Source organism: Gracilinanus agilis, chromosome 1, assembly GCF_016433145.1.
Source record: "Gracilinanus agilis isolate LMUSP501 chromosome 1, AgileGrace, whole genome shotgun sequence".
In the NCBI taxonomy this organism is placed as follows: Eukaryota; Metazoa; Chordata; class Mammalia; order Didelphimorphia; family Didelphidae; genus Gracilinanus; species Gracilinanus agilis.
This window is the reverse complement of record NC_058130.1, coordinates 389,647,476-389,667,405: the sequence shown is the minus strand read 5'-3', so window position 1 is coordinate 389,667,405 and position 19,930 is coordinate 389,647,476. Positions and strand designations below refer to the sequence as shown.

Sequence of the window (19,930 nt, the reverse complement as noted above, 5' to 3'; positions counted from 1 at the left end):
ATCAATCTTTGGGGTTCTGGACTTATGGAAAGATAATAGAAAGTTTGTACCTTTTCAAATGGAGGCCTAAAAATAGAGAAACCACAGATGTCCATTTTTAGAGCTTTTCTGTTTCAAAAAGCAAATGTCATATGAGTAGGTCACCTTATTAGGTGATTACTAAACTCAGGAGATCTGGCTAATGGCACAAATTATACAGAAAAGATATTGGCAATGATCCAAGTACCCACACAACTTGTTTTTGTTTAAATAGGAATTTAATTAAACAGAAAAGTACACCTGATGTCAAAGTTCCATAAGGGTAACAACTGTGCAAATAATTATGAAAAAGGTCATCATTACTGAAAAATTTTAACAACAAGGCCAAGAATCAACACTAGTGCAAAACTTCAAGAGTCATTCATTCATATTTTAAGTTTAGATAGCAGCTGAATGCCAAAGCATCACTGGTCTAGTTCTGAGTGGGAAGTAAGAAAGGTCATAGGACAAGGGACAGTTCCATCCTTATATTAAGTCCTTGAAAACACAACAATGTGCAAAACCCACAAATATACAAAGATGTGACACTGGTAAAAATGTTGAAAAGTTCATACAAAGAGAGGACTTAAGTATAGCTCTGATGGAGAGTTTGGTTTGTTTTCCCAGTAAGTTTATCACAGGTCCTTCCCTGCTAACATTTCAATGAGGACAGCAGGTCATAGTCTTCCAAAGCTTCTTAAGGCACTCAAACTGGGAATAGCTACAGTCTTATAATTGACTGTAAAGTCCCTCTCCCATGAGGTCTCTGCTCTTCTCTCTCACTCTCTGCTGGCAGGTGACTTCACTGTGGAGTCTGTTTTCTTCTCTATTGTGGCATTGGCCCCAGCCTTCTTGGCAGGGGTGCTGGGTGGTTGAACTTTGCCTCTCCCCATGATTGGTTTCCTCTGTTTCTGGTTATTGGTTTGAAGGGATTTTAACCCCAGCATTTCACAATATTTATTACATTGGTGCAGGGCTTTAAACTGATCAATGAAGGTCATGGAACAGTTGCCTTTAAAACCTTTGTACCTGTGGAAGAGGAGAGAGAAATTTTATAATGGAGACCTTACCAGAAAGAGCTGATCTACCAGATTCAAAGGAGGAGGATTGAAGTCCAAAGGAATTATGTAGCTTGCCCATTCATTACACATGTAGTAAGCATCAAAAATAGAGCTATTAGTAACTAAATGAAAGAGAAGACTATCAATGGTGAAAACAGTGAATACAATGCAAATTTAATTTAAGGGTAAGTCAATTAATCTTATGCAGTAAAAGTAAAATCACCTTTGATATAATTTCACAAAGAGTTCTAAGTGATAAACAAATCATATGATGTCAGTATTGTATAAATGGAAAATTTGAACCTTGGACTTCATCCCCCATAAATCCCTTCGTGGTCGCCATAAATGTGGAGATTAAAATTAATATACCAAATACTAAATGTTTTATTTATAAATATTTTATTCATAATAAACTAACAAAAGAGACTAACTAAATGGTACTAACCAGCTCACTCCCAGGAACCAAAGAGCAAGAGGGAGGAGTTACAGCCAACTATAAAACAATAACGTGACCACTCAAACCTGGAGGCACAAGAGAGATTAAAGGGAATTTTGGGAAAACTAAGGGATTTTGGGGGGATGAAGTCCAAAGTTCAAAATTTCCATTTATACAGTATATTTTGCATTTTTGATTTATTATATATGTAGCAATAGACCATTTTGACAGGTTTCTGGAAGAAATCTCAGTGGTATGAAAGTCCAGTAACTAATCTTCACCCTTTCCTTTTTTCCTCATCAAGTTTTCCTTATGAAAGGAATAGTACAATTTTATTTAGAACTAGAGAACATCTCAAAGATGATGCAATTACTAATTTAAAGAAAACTGAAACATAAAGAAGTAAAACGACTAGCCCAAGGTCACATAATTCCTTGGCAGCAGTAGGAGGACTAGAATTCAGGCCTCCTCACTCACAATTTAGTGCTTTTCCCACTATCCCAAGCTGTATCCCGCTTCCTATCCCCAAAGACTATTTACCTTAGACTTAGTAGCCTACCCAGGAGCATGACACTAAAACCAATTAAATTTTTTTTTTTAATTCTGACCTCAAACATGAAACAAAGGGAGCATATCTGCATACTGTGTAAACAGAATTAGCTCGATCCCATTAATAGTCAAAAATCTACTCAACCCAGGCGTGCTAATGATGTCACTCTTACCTCCCTTAGTGGGGAGGGGAGACAAGTTACCCACACGTGACAATAAGTAACAAATCAAGAATAAGGGACTGCCCTTTGGGCAGTCCAAATCAATGTAGAAACTGCCATTTGTCCATTTGAATTAGAGGTGGACCACAGGAAGTGATGAAAGACACGATCTCTTTAAGTAAGTGAGTGAACTTCCTGTGGGGGAGTTGCCGTCTTGAACTGGAAGAAGAAGCATCTCCTGAGACCACAGACAGCTTACACTCAATATTGTCACATGGGTAAGTTAGGCTGACTTCCTTGGCCTTGCTGGGCCAATTCTAACCTCTGCCTATCTGACTGTTGGGCCTTGTGGCTCACAGCTTCATTTATTTAGCCTTTTAACCTTCTCCCTCCGTCCAGGCCTTTGGCCTGGACTAGCCTCTCCTTTTCTCTTTATTCCTTCTTTTACCTACTGATTGTAAATAAACTCTTCAACCCGATGCTGACTTGGGTCTGATTTGATTACGGAATCAACCTAAATTGTTGATTCCTGGCGGCCACATATTTTTAATATATATCTATAAATACCTAAATTTTCCCTCTTACAATACAAAATAGAGTAGATAGTGAAGATTATACATGAAACTGTAATCTCTATTACATGAAGCTTCCTTTTCCTTTTGAATATATAATAAAATTAAATATGCTCTTGTAAAGCTGACCAGCTCATGTTTCCTTCTATAGTTCATCCTGTTCTCTTCTGTACATTTTCACATGCTTCATTGATGCTCTTTTCTTTCTTTTCTTTTTTCCCCATAATACCTCTAGCCTCTCCTTCTCCCTCCATCAATTTTCAAAAAATCAAAGCAAAACAAATGAGCAGGTTGGCGATGTCCCAAAATGTCTCTCATTCTGTACCTCGAAACTATTCCCTCTCTGTCAGGAGGTAGATAACACCCTTCATTATTGGCCAACTGGAGTTACAATTGGTCATTTCAATGATCTGATTTAAGTATGGCCCTGCTCAATTCATTCTGCATCATTTCATACAAATCTTCCAAGGTTTTCATGAATCCATTCTTTTCATTATTTCTTTTAGCACCATTATGTTAGTATACCATAATTCATTCACCTAATTCATGGCACTTCCTTAATTTCCAGACTTTTCTACAGATAGCTGCTATAAATATTTATAGACATATGGGTCTTTTTGTACTTTCTTTCATTTCTTTGACTCATAAACCCAATAGTGGCATAGCTGGATCTGAGGAAATGCATTTTTTAGTGCCTTTTTAGATATGGTTACAAATTTCTTTCATTAATGTACCTGTCTTCTTATAGACTCTCTCATAATCATAATTTTCCTTTTTTTAGTCCTCTTTGCAATCTGGCAGCTATGAGATAGGAATTTAGGATTTTGCTAATTAGTATTTATCTAAGGTTGGGTTTTATTTTTAGTGATTTGGATTATTGAATAGTTTTGTTTTGTTTTGGATAGACTGAATTTCTTCCTACGAGAATTGTCTGTTCCTACCCTTTTATCATTTATCTTTTGAGAAATAGATCTCATTCCTATAAATTTGAACCTTTTCCTTATGTATGTCGGATACCAGATCTTCATCAGATAAGCTGCAAAAATGTTTTCCCAGTAAACTGCATCTATTCTAATTTTAGCTGCATTGATTTTTATTTTTATGTAATTCATTTTTCATTTTGAATTTATGTAATTAAAACTGCCCATTTATCATCCCTGATCATCTCTACTGCTTTGGGGTATTATTTCTTCCCTAGTCCATTTTCTTCCTAAAGCTTGTTACCCCCCATAGGAACAACAGATACTCTGTACTTTCTGTCACTGGACTTTAATGAATTGCCCCAGTGTTCTGAGAGAAATTGGATCCTGCTTTCACCCTCTGAACTGTAACTATGGAAATCAAAGCAATAGCCCTGGGCCTGAGAGAATTTGAAGGCAGGCAAGTCCAAGCAATCATAGAGAGCAGCATATCCTCAGAGAAGATCTCAAAATGGTTTCTCTGAAGTTCATTGCAAACTAAACACAGAATAACAGAAAGTTTTCATTATATGGAAATAGGTAAGTTCTTAGGTGCATCATGACAACCAGCCTGGTAAGGCAGAATAAAGCTAGAAGAACTGAATTCAAATTCTGGGTCTGTTCAGGGATATTTTATCAAAATTTTTGCTTTATTTCCTATGAAATTTCTATATTCCTTCCACCTGTATTTTGCTGACAAAAGAATGTGTTTTAGCTTATTATCTTATTGTTTTCTGTGAATTATTTTGGCCAGGTCTACTATGATAGAAACAACAAAGGTTTCTCTAATGGGGGTATGGTTTTTTTTGTCTTTACATGTTAAATAGGAAGCCTCAAATGCTTCTAAGCACTTAGCAAATTTGATGAAATTTCATAAACTTCTAGATTATCAGATAAATAATACTGAAAAAATTGTGTTTTTTCCTCATGGATGTTTAGATTCAAAATGCTTTTCAATTGTGGCCTCCTGCTGTCATTGGCTAATTTCTCTACACACTAGGATGACTTTCAGTACTAATAATAGTAAATGTTAATCTATTCCAAATAATATTGAAATTTCAAATTGACAACTTCTTGTCAAACCTAATTAAATCATTTTTTACTTCTTTTCATAATTCACGCTCTCTTGCTTACTTGTTGCCTATATGACCTTGGTGAGTCATTCCACTTGTCTGGAGCTTCTTTTGCTATTTTGAAAAATGAAGGGTCTGGATTAGATGACCCCCTTTAGCTCTAAATTTATAATTTTGTGGGACTTGAGTTTGAGTCCTGGTGTTACTGTGTACTATATCCTGAATTTGGGCTAAAAGCCATCAAAGGAAAAGCAATTACAACAAGTATTTTTTTAAAGGAGACATGGCTAGAAAGCTGCTCAGGTGAAAATGGACTGCAATCTCCAAATGAATCAGCAATGTGATGTGGTGTGATTGCTTCCTTCCAAGGTTCAGGGTATTTCTATTTCAGTAACCAGGCCCTACTTATGGATTGGAAAGAAGTCTAGAATAGCAATCTCTTCCCTGCTTCCTCCACCTTTTGAACAATGAAATTCTCAGCAAGGCAGGTGCCCAACTGGTCAGTGATTCTTTCTTTTTTCTTTTTTTAGCAGTATCTGCTTCAGCAGAGGCTTAAATAGCTGAATTCCCCCAGTGTGACATGGCAGCCAGAAAAAACTCATGCAATCTTGGTCTCCAGGAATAGAATTAAGATGTCCAAAGCAAAAGAGGTAGTGAGTTGACTATACTCTGTCTGCTAACATCAGACCAAATCTGGAGTTCTGTGTATACTTTGGGGAGCTCTAATTAGGTAGGATATGGAAAAGCTGGAGTGCATCAAGGGAGGGCAACCAGAATGGGTAAAGGACTAAAGCCATGCTGTATGAAGATAAACACACTGGGGATGTTTAATCGAGGGAGGAGAATACACAGTGAGGATATGATAATAGACTTCAAGTATTGTTGTGTAGAGAAAACTCTCTTGTTCTATTTGCTGCTAGTGGGAGAACTAAGTCCAATGAGCAGAATAGAGAGAGAGAAAGATTATAACTTAACAAAAGGGGAAATTTTCTAATAGTTAGAGTTGCTTGAATGATGGATTGCTTTTGGGGGGGGGGAAGGTTTTAACTCCACATCACCACTTAGCTAATTTTGAGACTAATTGAGAGGATTGTTAGAGTTCATTTATGGTTGGGATGGAGCTGGATAAGATGACTTTAGTCAATTTACTCTGCTTACCTCAGTTTCCTCCTCATCTGTCAAATGAACTAGAGAAGAAAATGACAAACCACTCCAGTATCTTTGTCAAAGAGACTTCAAATGAGGTCACAAAGAGTCAGACTTGCCCAAAGTCACACAGATAGTATCTGAGCCTGGATTGAACTCAGGAAGATGAGTCTGATTGTAGGCCCAGTACTCTATCCACTGCACCACTTAGCTGATTTTGAGACTAATTGAAAGGATTGCTATAGACCAGTGGATCCCAAACTTTTTTGGTCTACCACTCCCTTTCAAGAAAAAATATTACTTAGTCCCCTGGAAATCAACTTTTTAAAAATTTTAATAGCAACTAATAGGAAAGATCAATGCACCCGTGACCATCACTGCCTCCCTGGATTGCTGCAGCACCCACCAGGGGGCAGTAGCACCCACTTTGGGAATCACTGTTATAGTGGGCATTTGTGTTTGGGATGGAGCTGGATAAGATGACCCTTCTAAACCCTACAATTCTGGCTGCATGACCCTTGGTGAGATCAAGAGTATGATGAGAGTATTGTACTCTTCTAAGGCTCAGTTTTTAGTGAGGATAATAATATCCCACCTTACAAGGCTGTGGGAATTAGATGTTAATGTAGCCAAAGGGCTTTGTGACCCTAAAGTGGCATATAGTCCAACATGGCTGGGTTACAGATGAGAAAACTGCGGCCCAGAGAGGTAAGAGGCACCTTATCTAAAGCCATACTTCTTGTTAATAAAGGAAGTTCATGGAGAACCCAGCCCATCATTCTTCCCATTGGATAAAGAGGCTTCTGCCAATTTAGTTCCTAAAATGCATCTGCTGTAGCTATAGATATTATGTTAATGAGCACTTTGAAAAAGTCTTTGAATAGTTTTGTTTTTTACGTGTATGTTTGTTCACCTTTTGATTGAACTATTGCAGTAACCTCCTAACTGGTCTGTCTCTCTCCAGTCCTCCTCCGCACAGATGCCAAAGTGATGTTCCTAAAGCACAGATCTCCCCATGTTACTCCTCTGTACAATAAACTCCAGGGGTTTCCTCTTATCTCTAAAATCTAATACAAATTCCTCTGCTCAGGATTTAAAGGCACTCAGAACCTGATTCCAACCTACCTTCGTAGCTTTATTATATACTAATCCTATTCAGGTACTCTACCAGACTGGCTAACTTGTTGTTCCTCACACATGACATTGTTTCCCATCTCCATGCCTTTGCACAGGCTATTTCTCATGCCTAGAATGTCCTTCCTTAGTCCTTTAGTCCCTTAGAATCCCTACTTGGCTTCAAAGTTCAAATCAAACACTCTCAAATACATGTGGCCTTTCTTTTCTCTGGGCTGCTAGTGCCTCCTGCCCATTGACTTGTATTCTTGTATTTATGTGATGTGTGGTTTATATACATATATGCAAATATATGTATACTCTCTTTCCTTCAGAAGCCTATTGGCTTCTGTGGGCAACAGTTATTGTGAGGATAAGGATATCTTTTAACAAGATAACTTTTTGTTAAAGTGCTATATGAATATCACCTGCAACAATTACTAAGCATTTATTCTGCTTGATTATTTTTAAAAGTTTAATTAATTAATTAAGAATATTTTTCCATGGTTACATGATTCATATTCTTTCATTCCCCTCTTCTCTCCCCCCTCCCATAGCCAACAAGCAATTTCACTGGGTTTTACATGTGTCATTGATCAAGACCTATTTCCATATTATTAACATTTGTACTAGGGTGATTGTTTAGACCAGTGGTTCCCAAACTTTTTTGGCCTACCGCCTCCTTTCCAGAAAAAATATTACTTAGCCCCCAGGAATTTTTTTAAATTTTAATAGCAATTAATAGGAAAGATAAATGCACCTGTGGCCATCACCGCTTCCCTGGATCGCTGCAGCACCCACCAGAGGGTGGTGGCGCCCACTTTGGGAAGCACTGGTTTAGAGTCTACATCCCCAATCATATCCCCATCGAACCACATGATCACTTTGCTTGACTTTTAAAAATGATTTTCATTTATTTGAATCAATAATATCTCTTATAGATTTCAAGCTTCCTGAAGGCAGTGGTCACATCTGTGTAAGTATGGTAAGGCATTTAGTATAGTCTCACATATAGGCAAAAAGTAATTTTTAGCCTTAGGAGAGGAATGACGGTGAGTCAAAGCACCTGGCTACTTTCATTCCACAGCTAAACTGACTCAAGGACTCTAGCTTTCATTTACTTCTAGGAGACAGAAAGATCAAACAGTCCTAGAAAGGACAGAGTCTGGACCCGCTTTCTTCACTATGCAATCTGAGCTGGGCTTTAGACAATTATGGGAATGACAAGTTTCTTTCAGCTCTGGAGCTGAAATGCCAAGTCATATCATCATCTTGACATGTTTGTTGTAATTTTTGCTCTCCCCATTTCTCCTGCATCATTCCCTGTGTGCCCCAAGCCAACACATACATCTTTTCCTCTGGGAGGCTGCATTCCATTGTCTTATGAAAGATGACTGAGTATCTTCCAGAAATCATACTCACTTATTGACAGAAAAGTCAGCAGAATGGAGGGAGATGAATCTGGCGTAACAAAAAATCCAGCTGTCTACTCACTTGGTTTTTACATCTCTATATTCTATTTGAGGAGACCAGAGAGGGAAGTTGAAATGTCAGCATGTCTGTTTTTCTAGTGTGCTCCAGGACTCCCTGGCAGGATATGAAGCCACCTGGGACCTCCTGTGTTTGTCAGACCATGATGGAAAGCATAATCCCACTCTCCGCTGAGGAAAGGTCTTTGATGGATCACGCAGATTCTATGGCTCCTCAGACATACTCCAAATGTATCATACAGGCTAGTGCCAGCATTTATGCACATGCACACAGGAGAAGGGAAGAAACAGTTGTGCTCCTCCATGCTGTGAGTGCCTTAGGGCTGTTAAACACATAGACAACTCTGGAAATGACCGCTGCCAATAAGAACAGTAATTCATAATAAAACAATTCCCCTGAAAGGATGCTGATGGATTCCTACAATGGACTATCATCTATGAGTGGCTAATGGGTAATCAGGAGGGCAGCGTACTTGTGTTCTTATGCTCTACTCACCATAAAAAAGCATGTCCTTGAGGCTGACCCTAGGTCTATTATCTGATGACCAGGGTGTGTGTAAACACACACACACACACACACACACACACACACACACACACACACACACACATATACATACCCTTAGAAGAAAGCACTTAAGTATAGTCTATATACCAAGTTCAGTTTTGATCCAGTAAGATGACAATACTTTCTGAGTTCCTTCTGTCTGGACTTGACCTAAACTTTAATCCAGACTAATATCCCAACCATGTTCCTCCTCTATCTGTTCCTACTTCCTACCCCCATAGGAAGTCCAAAAAACATTCGAAGAAATTAAATTAGCTCCAAATGTATGTCATTTAATTGTATGTAGGGCTGTCACTACCAGAAAGCAATCCTTTTTCTCATGCTGAACTGTTATAATATAGCCAAGGAGCAGAAAGGCACTTTGGGCAAGTCAGTTCATCTATCTCATGAGAGGACTTCAGTTTCTATAGTCATAGGATGAAGTGTTTAGATTATATGGCTTCTGCAGTCCCTTCCAACTCTTGAGCTCCTAGTCATGTATCCTATCCATCTTGCTACAGTGCCTCCAAATCTTTGCCTCCCTCCCTAAGTTTCTCACACCACCCACATCCCCTTTCCTCTCAGGAAATAATCTCACTTTACATTTCACTGAGAAAACAGAGGCCATTTGCCTGACCTTCTTCTCTCCTAGTCTACATCTCAAACTTCTTGACATGCTCAATTCTTTCCTTTCTCAGTCCATTTCAAATAAAGAAGTACCCCTTCTCTTCTTCAAAGACAACTCTTCCACTTAAACTCTTGATCTCACTTCCTTCCATCTGCTCTGGCAGATTGTCCTCACAATTATCCTTTCTCCTTTTAAATTCTCCCTGTCTATTGGCATTTTCCCTACATTCACAAGTTTCCCTCATGTATAATTTTAAAAAATCCTTCACTTCACCCTTTGTTGTTGAACCATTTTTCAGTCATGTCTGACTCTTCATGACCCCATTTAGGGTTTTCTTGGCAAAGATACTGGAGTGGTCTGCCATTTCCTTTTCCAGCTCATTTTATAGATGAGAAAACCAAGGCAAACAAAGTTGAATGACTTACTCTGAGTCGCATAGCTAGTAAGTATCTGAGACCAGATTTGAACTCAGAAAGATATCTGGCATTCTTTCTACTATGCCACCAACCTACCCCCCCTCCCATTTCCCCCACCCCACACTTCTCCCAACAGTCCTAAAAACTATTTTCCTATATCTTCCCTCTTTCACAGCCATAATTCTGGAAAAAAAACAACTGCTTATACTTACTTGTTGTCCCCATTTTATCTATCAGCCTCTTGCAATCTGACTTCCAATCTCAATATTTAATTGAAACTTTTCTCTCCAAAGTTCCTCCAGATTTCTTTGTGGCTAGGTCCAATGGCATTTCCTCAGTCTTCCATTTTCTTAATTCTTTTGCAGTTATTGACAACCCTGACTGCCTTTTTCTCCAAAATATTTTCTCTTCTCTAGCTCTTGCCTGATTCTCCTCCCACCTGGCTGCTCCTTCTTAGTTTCCTTTGCTTGATGATTATCCACATTTTGTCTACTTTGTGTGGGATTTTCCTAAGGCTCTCTTATCCTGTCTTTCTGTAATGATTCTTAATATTTTCATAAGTCCCTCTGGATTCAGTTATCATCCCTATGAAAATGACTCCCTAAATCTGGTTATCCAGCCCAAATCTCTCTCCCAAGATAGTTTATGCAATGGATGGGGACCTAAACCTGGAAGAGCTGAATTCAAATTCCACCTTGGACACCTAATAACTATGTTACCCTAGTCAAGTTGCTTAACCACTCAGCCTCAGATTCCTCATTTGGAAAATTGGAATAGGAATGATATCTACTTTCCAGGGAAGTAGTGAGCATAAAATGAGATGATATTTATAAAGAGCTTTGTGAACCTTATAGCACTCTATAAATACTAGTTATTATTAGTAATTAGATGGCTAGGTGTCACAGTGGATAGCATGCCAAGCCCGGAGTCAGGAAGACATATCTTCCTGATTTCAAATCCAGTCTCAGACTGGATAAGTCACTTAACCATGTTTGCCTTGGTTTTCTCATTTATAAAATGAGCTGGAAAAAGAAATGGCAAACCACTCTAGTATCATTGCCAAGAAAACTCCAAATGGGTTTACAAGAGACAGATAATTGAAACCACTAAACAACAAAATAATTATTAGTTAGCTATTATCCTGAGCTCTCATCTTTTATCACCAACTTCCTATTGAATATTCCAACTAGATCTCAACCTCAGCATGTCCAAAACAAAACTCATTATATTTTCCCAACCTTATTCTTTTTGTCAAGGACATCATCATCCTCCCAATCATTCAGGTTTGCAACATCAGAGGAATCCTCAACTTTTTATTCTCTCCCTCTCATCTCCCATAACTAGTCAGGAGATCAATCTCATAATCTGTTTTACCTCCACAACATCTATGGAATCTCTTTCCTTCTCCTGCCATTCCCCCATGGGAATGTTACCCTGGTTCAGGCTTTCATGATTTTTCTTCTGGTCTGCTATGGCAGCCTTGTGATTTGTCTCCTTGCCTCATCTCTCTTCCCTCTCCAATTCATATTTCGCATAGTAGTCTAAGTGATATTCTAACATACAGTTTTGATCATGTCACTCCACTACCCAATGGTTTTCCTGTTGCCTTTAGGATAAACACCAACTAATTGACATTCAAGGATCTTTATATGTTGATTCTAATTTACCTTTCCAGGCTTATGATATTCTACTCCCCTTCCCACACTGAACACTTCAGCCAAATTTGCTTATCCATCTCCCATTTCCATGCTTTTGCAAAAGCTATCACTCTTTGGGCCTAGAATGCATCCTCCCTTTGCCTTCACAGAATACTAGTTCCATTCAAATCACAGCTCAAGTGCCACCTTTTACATACATAAGACCTTTCCTAAAACTCCCAAGGGTTGGTTTCTCCCTTCACTTCATATTAACTTTTTCTATCGTTTACATTTCTTCTTAAGTTCATGTGTTGTTTCTTCTCATTAATGAAAGTACCTTGAGGTCAGGGATGGTCATTTGTTGTTGTTTTGCTTTGTTTTAACCCTTACTTTCTGTCTTAGAATCAGTACTGGGTATTGGTTCTGTTGTGTGCAGATGCAAAGCATGGAATCCCTGCAAAGGTACAGGGAGAGCCTCACCCAGAATTCCAGGGGACCCCCCTGGAGAACTTTGGGTGAGGGGCAGTTGAGAAGGGTTGAAGACAGTTAATTTGTGGGATTGGATGTGAGGAGAGACTCAGCTTGTTTCTCCTGACTTGGAGTTTCTCCTGAGAAACCATTGTAGCTTAAGCCAGTAGTTTCTACTCATAAAGTTAGCCTATTTGTCAATTCTATTCTTCATTAATATAATTATATAATTATTTAGTAATTAGAGAGTAAGATATTTATCTATAGCAAGAGAGCCAGTTTTCGTATATGTGCTGCCGAAGCAAGCTATGGATGGGTTCTCCTTGTAATGGTAAGTATGGCATTAGTGTAGCTGGGTTGATCTCCTTACAACGATGGAAAGTTAGGTTCTCATTGCCCAGCAACACAATTTGATAATGGGACAAGTGCTTGGAAGTAAACGCATGCAGGTTGCTGTTTTTCAAGATGGTATCTATTTGATGAGGGGAGTACAGCATAATCCTACATCCCAAAACCAGATCTGAAGATTTTTTAACCATTAGGGCTGCAGCTGCAATTGCTCTCATACATGGTGGCATCCCCCTAGCCACAACATCTAACTGGGAGCTGTTTGGCTTTGCTGTACATGTAAATGGTCCACAGTCTTACTACAGAATGGTTCTGTCCCCCCATAGTGAGAATCAAGGAATGCTACTTTCTTCAAGCTTTTATCAAGAACTTGTGCGGATGTGCCTGGTTTTCTGTCAGTGTACCCCATATCACTGTTTCCTTTCCCATAAATTCTCTCCTTAATTTCTATTATATCCTCCTCCATTTGCAATTCCTCCTCAGTCATATCTTTGTAACTTTGTGTTACCTCCTCCAACCCATAACTCATAATATCTTCTGCACCCGTTTTATTCTTCTCACATTCCTTTGCTACATCATCATCACTGCCTTTCTCTTTTCTTGCAACAACTGCTTTCTCTAAGGCTGCTTCCTCGGTTCACAATGTACGAGGTCTAGCACCTTGGGACAGGTATTCTTCCATTTTTGACAAGCTTGGAGACCTACTAAACTTTGCACAGTCATGGTCACAACATCTGGCCTTAACCTTATCACTGTATCTACTATTGTTGTCCCTGTTGTTATTATTGTTGGTGTTATTATTGTATCTGGAATTGTAGTATGTATTCCTCCTGTTGTTATTGTTATTATTTCTGTTTCCAAAGTTAATCTGAGACTTATATCTACAATCCCATACCACGTGGCCAATTTTTGAACAAAGGAAACATCTCTTAATTTTGTTGTTAACACTGCCACTAGATTGTCTAGGCCTGCTTTGGCTCCTCTGATTGTTGGACATCAGAGCCATATTTTTTATTTCTTCTACCTCTCTGGCCTTCTGAGCTTCCCTCAATTGCTTTTTAAGCTCAGTAATCTCTTGATCTTTTTCAGAGTTTCTAGATGTTTTAGAGTCACTATCCTTTGAGTCATGGACATAAGCTGCTGTCTTTCTCAATTCCTCAATGGGCATGGTCTCCCATTGTGGGCAATGCAGTCTAAAATAGGTTTGAATGTAATTTTGACTCCCTTTTACAAATTGCCTCCTGATATGCTGAATGTTGTCTTCAGCAGTCATGTCCCTGAACCCTAGAATAGTTTCTCCAGCTTCCAAAAGTCTATCTAGATATAAGCTTGGATGTTCCTCCTCCCCCTGCTTTAACTTTTCAAATGAGCCCCATGCATTTGATCATTTAGCATGGAGTCTCATCGCCTCTGACAAGTCCTCTCTGCATCTCCTGAGATATGACATGTTTGCATGAGATGACAGCTCTAGACCTTGATGTTGCTCAGGCCATGATGCTAGGTTGGGGTTGTTCCTTGTCTCTGCCAGAAATTTAGCTTTTTCACTCGGGGTAAATAGCTCTGTTAATAAGAGTTCCACATCTTCAAAATTTGGATTATACAGCCTGATTGCCCGTTTGAATTCTTTTATCGCCTTATGTGGATTTATGAAGAACTGGGGGAACCTCCTTTTTAAAATCTCTAGATCCCCTCCAGTAAATGGTTTGTATCCTTTAACATGTATAATCCCAGCATCCGGCTGTACAATTGTTCTATCTGTAATAGGAAGTATTGTTACAGGAGCTGACTCTGCCCCTGCAACTTCTTGCTTTTCTGGGTTGTCCTTTTTAATCTCTTGTTGTTTTTCACCCCCTTTCTTTGTTGTGACCGTGCTTTCTATGATTTCCAGTTGCATAATTGTCCTAGCATCAAGTTCTCTCCCTTCCCTTATTTGCTTGTTAATTTCTATTAGTGTTTTCATATATTCCAACATTTTTTCCATAGCCGGGTCAGTAACCTTAGTGTTTCCAAAAGTAAAAGCCAGTATCTTTCTTAAAATCATTATGGCTCCATAGCCAGTGGCAGTCATGGCTATGCCTGTTGGTACATAAGCCAATGCCTCTCCAATTGTAATTGTTAGCCAAAGATAAGTGTCATATAATTCTATTATTGATCTAAAAAATTGGGGAACAGTGACAAACCAAAATGTAGCACAGGTTTGCCAAATCCCATAAATTAAAACAGCAGAGCACCCCAAGATAACAATTGCTCTGTTTAACATGTCAGCCATCTTATCTCTTCTCCACTAGGTCCTAATAGTACAAATCCTAGGCTGGCTGGCCAGAACTGTTATGATTATAATAACAGATAGTTTGGAGAAGCAGATAAATGTTTCAGGGCCAAATAGCGCTTTAAGTTAAGAGCCAGAGATTGACAGGCTACAGTGAGGAAAGGAGAGGGTAAAACACTCCTGGCTCTCAAACCCCTCCCCCTCTAACTGCTTCTTCTTCAGTTGGTAATGAAGACAGCAATAGGATTCTTCTGGTAAGTTTCTCTTATGGCTGAAACCCCAATAATGTTCCTTTCTTAAATTTATATTCCTCTCAGGTCAGTTAGAGGAGATATATAGAAATTATTTATCTAACTGTTGAGGACAGAGGAAATCTTAAACTGGCAGCCAACAGGATTCAATCCAGAAGTTCAGACTGAATTGTAAGTATCTTCCAAATGATTATCAGGCACAGATTTGAAGGGTAAAAGTTATATTAGGAATTAACAAGGAAAATTATATAAATCCAGGAAGGGTTTAGGATAAATGAAAGGTGCCCCATAACTGTTAAATTGATGCCCCCTTCCTCCTCCTCACTGGAGAAGATGAAGCACTTAAATAAAACTGGCTCTCTTGCTATAGATAAATATCTTACTCTCTAATTACTAAATATTTATATAATTATATTAATGAAGAATAGAATTGACAAATAGGCTAACTCTATGAGTAGAAACTACTGGCTTAAGCTACAATGATTTCTCAGGAGAAACCCCAAGTCAGGAGAAACAAGCTGAGTCTCTCCTCACATCCAATCCCACAAATTAACTGTCTTCAACCCTTCTCAACTGCCCCTCACCCAAAGTTCTCCAGGGGGATCCCCTGGAATTCTGGGTGAGGCTCTCCCTGTACCTTTGCAGGGATTCCATGCTTTGCATCTGCACACAACAGTTCCAAGGCAGAAGAGTGGTAAGGGATAGGCAATGTGGGTTAAGTGACTTGCCCAGGGTCACACAGCTATGAAGGGTCTGAGGCCAGATTTGAACTGAGGACTTCCTATCTCTAGGCCTGGCTATATATCCATTGATTCACCTAGCTTCCCCCCCCCCTTTTTTTTTTGTTTTTCATTTTATCTTTTTATCCCCAGAGCCTAAGCACAAACCCTGGCACATTGTAAATGTAAGCATAGTAAATGTTGGTTGATTGGTTAATTCACGAATATTTCTTCCTGAGTTCCATTTGGGCTTCTCTTCTGGTGATCTCCCTTTATTCTGGGTTCTTCTGTGGGCAATGGCACTGAGGATCCAAACAGACTTGGTCAGATAGCTTGGAGAGGGGACCAAAGATGGATCATGGTCTTCGGATTGAGGTAATGAAGCTTGTGTCTGTGTGTGTATTTGTAAGGTTTCCCTTGTCTTTACTTCCAATGAATGAAATCTATTATTTCATATGTTTCTGCTGCTGTCTGCCTCCTACATGGATTCTCCTTTGATATATTGTTCTCCTAAACCAAACCATATGGTATCTCCTGAGGGAGAAAGCAAGGCATTTCTTGTTTGACCATTAAAATTCAGTGAAGCACACACAGTTCTTGATAGCATTATTTCCTCTCCCTATTTCTTATAGGGGCCAGCTAGGAAGCTCAAGTTGAAGAAGGAAATGGCAAACCACTCCAATGTTCTTATCAAGAAAACCCCAAAAGGGGTTGCAAAGAGTTGGACATGACTGAAATGACTGAACAGCAGCAACAATTTCTTATCATGACTATGATTATGCAACCACTAACCAAGACTGAACTCTCTAAGGTCTATGAACCAAGATGCAGAATCTACAATACAATCTGTGAGCCTCTCTAGTGTTAGAGGGAGTAAAAAATGTAGAGACTTATTAATTAGTTCTTTTTCACTGGCTCAATTTCCAAACTCCTTCATTGTTTTTCCTGTTCAGTGCTTCATAAATTTAGAATTTAAAGGAATCTTAGAGCTCATTCTAACTCCTACATTTTATTGAAGAAATTAAGGCCCCCAAAGGAGAAATGACTACCATTGTCATGATAATAGAAGTAGATCTAGGATGGCAACCTCCAAATATATAGAAAACGGAGTCAAATTTAGTAAAATAAGAGCCATTCCTCAGTTGATAAGTGGTCAAAAGATATGAACAGGCAGTTTTCAGAAGAAGAACTCAAAGCTATCCAAAGTCAGGAAAAAATGCTCTAAATCACTATGGATTAGAAAGAAGCAAATTAAAACAACTCTTATGTACCACCTCACACTTATCAGAAATGACAAGTGCTAGAGGGGATCAGGGGAAACAGGTACATTAATGAATAGTTGGGTAGTAGTGAACTTCTCCAACCATTCTGGAGAACAATCTGGAACTATGCCCAAAGGGCTAAAATATTGTTCTGGGCACCACATTTCTAAAAAGGATGTGGACAAACAGAATAGTTTCAAATGGCCAGCATGCCTTAGGGAGATCAGTGGAAGGAAAGAGGAATGTTTAGTTTAGAGAAGAGGAGACTTAGTAGATGTGAAGATTAGACATGAAATCTATAGATTCAAGTAGTGGAAGGGAAGAAGTCATCTGGAGGAAGGACATAACTTGTTCTGCTTGGCCCCAGAAGGCAACATTAGAAGCAATCTGTGTAAGTTGCAAACCTAAGTTTGAAGAAAAATTTGCTTAAAAAAGTAAATAAGCTGTGTTTAAGTATAGTGGGCCAATTTAGGAGATAATGGGTTTGCTTCGTCATTTCAGTCATGTCCAACTCTTTGTGACCCCATTAAATATTAAAGTGGTTTGCCATTTCCTTCTCCAACTCATTTAATAGATGAGGAAACTGAGGCAAACAGGGTTAAGTGAGTTGCTCAGGGTAACACAGCTAGTAAATGTCTAAGGCCAAATTCGAACTCGGGAAGATGAGTCTTTGAGTTCAAGCCCAAATCCTCTACACCACCTAGTTGCCAAGTAGTAGGTTGCTGCTCACTAAAAGTAAGCAGAGGCTAGATAGTCACTCATCAGAGATGTTGTCAAGGGGATTTTCAGTCAGGTATGGACCACTGAGGTTCTTTAGATCTCTAAAGTTCTGTAATTCCAACAGCTGGAGCTCTGGGAACAGTAAGTATCTTGCCCGGGGCTCTATATGCTTCTGAGGACCAGAGTCAAACTAACAGTACATGTCTGGCCTTTTCTTTCTGTCCTCAGGTTTAATAACTTGCCCGAACTGCCTCCATGGAAACCAAACCTACCACAATCTCTCCCTACAGTCACCGTGGCAGAAAAAAACAGAGAACTAAAAATATCCTCTTTTTTTCAGAAAAGTGAGAGAAGATGGAGAACCTCCGTCACAGAAGGCTGACTAATCAAGCAAAAAACCATACAGGTGCTAGCTGTGTGACGTGGTTTCTGCTATCACTGCAAACTTCTAAAGGTCATAGACCTAACTTTCCACATTAGTACAAAAGCCACATTGAAACCAAAAGTATTTCAATGACAAACGGAGGAGTCACACAAATAAAGCCACAATGATGATAGAACAGAGAACGGTCAAATGTAAAGAGCTTAAAAAAAAACAACCCAATAATTCCATATACTACCTTGAGTCAATATCCCCAGGTCCAAGAATTTTTGGGATTATATAATGTACTAATAGATTCATTTGGTGCACTATGGGCCAAACTATCCATTGCAGTCTGAGCAAAGGAATTCTACCATTTGGTTCTTCTTGTGTAGATTATTAAGCTAAATTCTTTTGAATGGTTATGAATCTCATTAAGGAGGCTCTGTAGTATTCCTGGCACTTTAGGTAATCTTTACAATGTCACCTGAAATAGGACATCTGGAGGACCTCTTTCATTTGGATTCGGTACTGAACATACTCCATGACATTGGCAAATAGTTTCCGTGAACATATTGTGGAGGCATATTAAAAACCTTTTTCCTGTTTTTCTATACATATTAGGAAATAATTATTTCTTTAACCTAAAAACCTTTCCCAGACATTTCCCTTTAGGAAAGTTGGTAGAACAAAAATTAAGGCCTTTTCAGTGGAAGCAGATTAAGAGTGATAACTAAACTTAACTCTTATTTAGACCACTGACTTTCCCAACCCTTTGAAATGTTTGGACTATTGATCCACCTAAAGACAGTCTCCTGTTTGTCTATATGCTGAAGAGATTGGTCCTATGATCCAAACTTCTCCATTCAGAATGAATGACATAGGTAGTGATCAAAGGGAATAGGTCCCTAATATGAGTCCAGGAGAATGCTGTAGGGAGGGGTCAACGAAGGAACAAAGTAGTGCCAATTGCTTTAGAATACTAACTCAAAGCTGTATTTTTATATTTTTATATGAATTTTTTCCTTTTCAATATTCCTACCAAAGTTACCTCTAGAATCATCTTGGGGTAGAGAGTCAGGTCCAAGGCAATGAGTAATTGATGTGGACCTTTTTCTCTTGAAGCTAGGAATGCTCAGATTTAGAATGAGGTTAAATTCAATAAAGTTGTTTTTCTCAGATTTATGTCTAAAACAAGGAGTATAGAATTAATATTTTTTCTCAAGCAGTATATCCTCCTGTTTTATTTCTCTTGCAGAGAGCCCTTTACTCAATAAAAGTGAAATGTAGCTTGGAGGTAGTGGTCAGAGTCTGAATTGAATATCATTCATTGTCCATAGGACTTAGGTCTCCTCCCTTGGAGATAATCGTGTTAATTTTCATACTGAATCTTCTTTTCTGGTACCTTTAGCCCCTCCCCACCCCACCCCTCTCTCTCCATGAACTATTTTCCGTCTTCAAACAGGTTCTTAACATGTGAGTATGTATATATACATAAAAATATAGCAATATTTATGCAATAGCACATATATACCCATGTATACATAATGCATATAAACAACCACCTTTGTTTGACCATGCTACCCCTTTCTAGCTGTCGTCATTCCCTTTCTTTTTTTTATCTACCAAACTTCTTGAGCAACATGCCTCCATTGTCCACCTATGTACTCCATCTTTGATGCTGCCTTCTGATTTTTTCAGTGAAAACTGATTTCTCCAAAGTTAT

General features: G+C 38.8%; 1 protein-coding gene across 1 annotated transcript in view; it reads right to left on the bottom strand.

Moving 5' to 3' along the window:
* Window positions 1-260: 260 nt before the first annotated feature.
* The window catches only part of ALPK2 (alpha kinase 2), a 191,201-nt gene continuing 171,531 nt past the window's right edge, over window positions 261-19,930 (bottom strand). Inside the window, exon 14 of the mRNA XM_044681511.1 lies at window positions 261-1,047. Coding sequence (XP_044537446.1) covers window positions 798-1,047 — 250 coding nt within the window. The 3' untranslated portion in view covers window positions 261-797. The remainder of the gene's footprint in view (window positions 1,048-19,930) is intronic.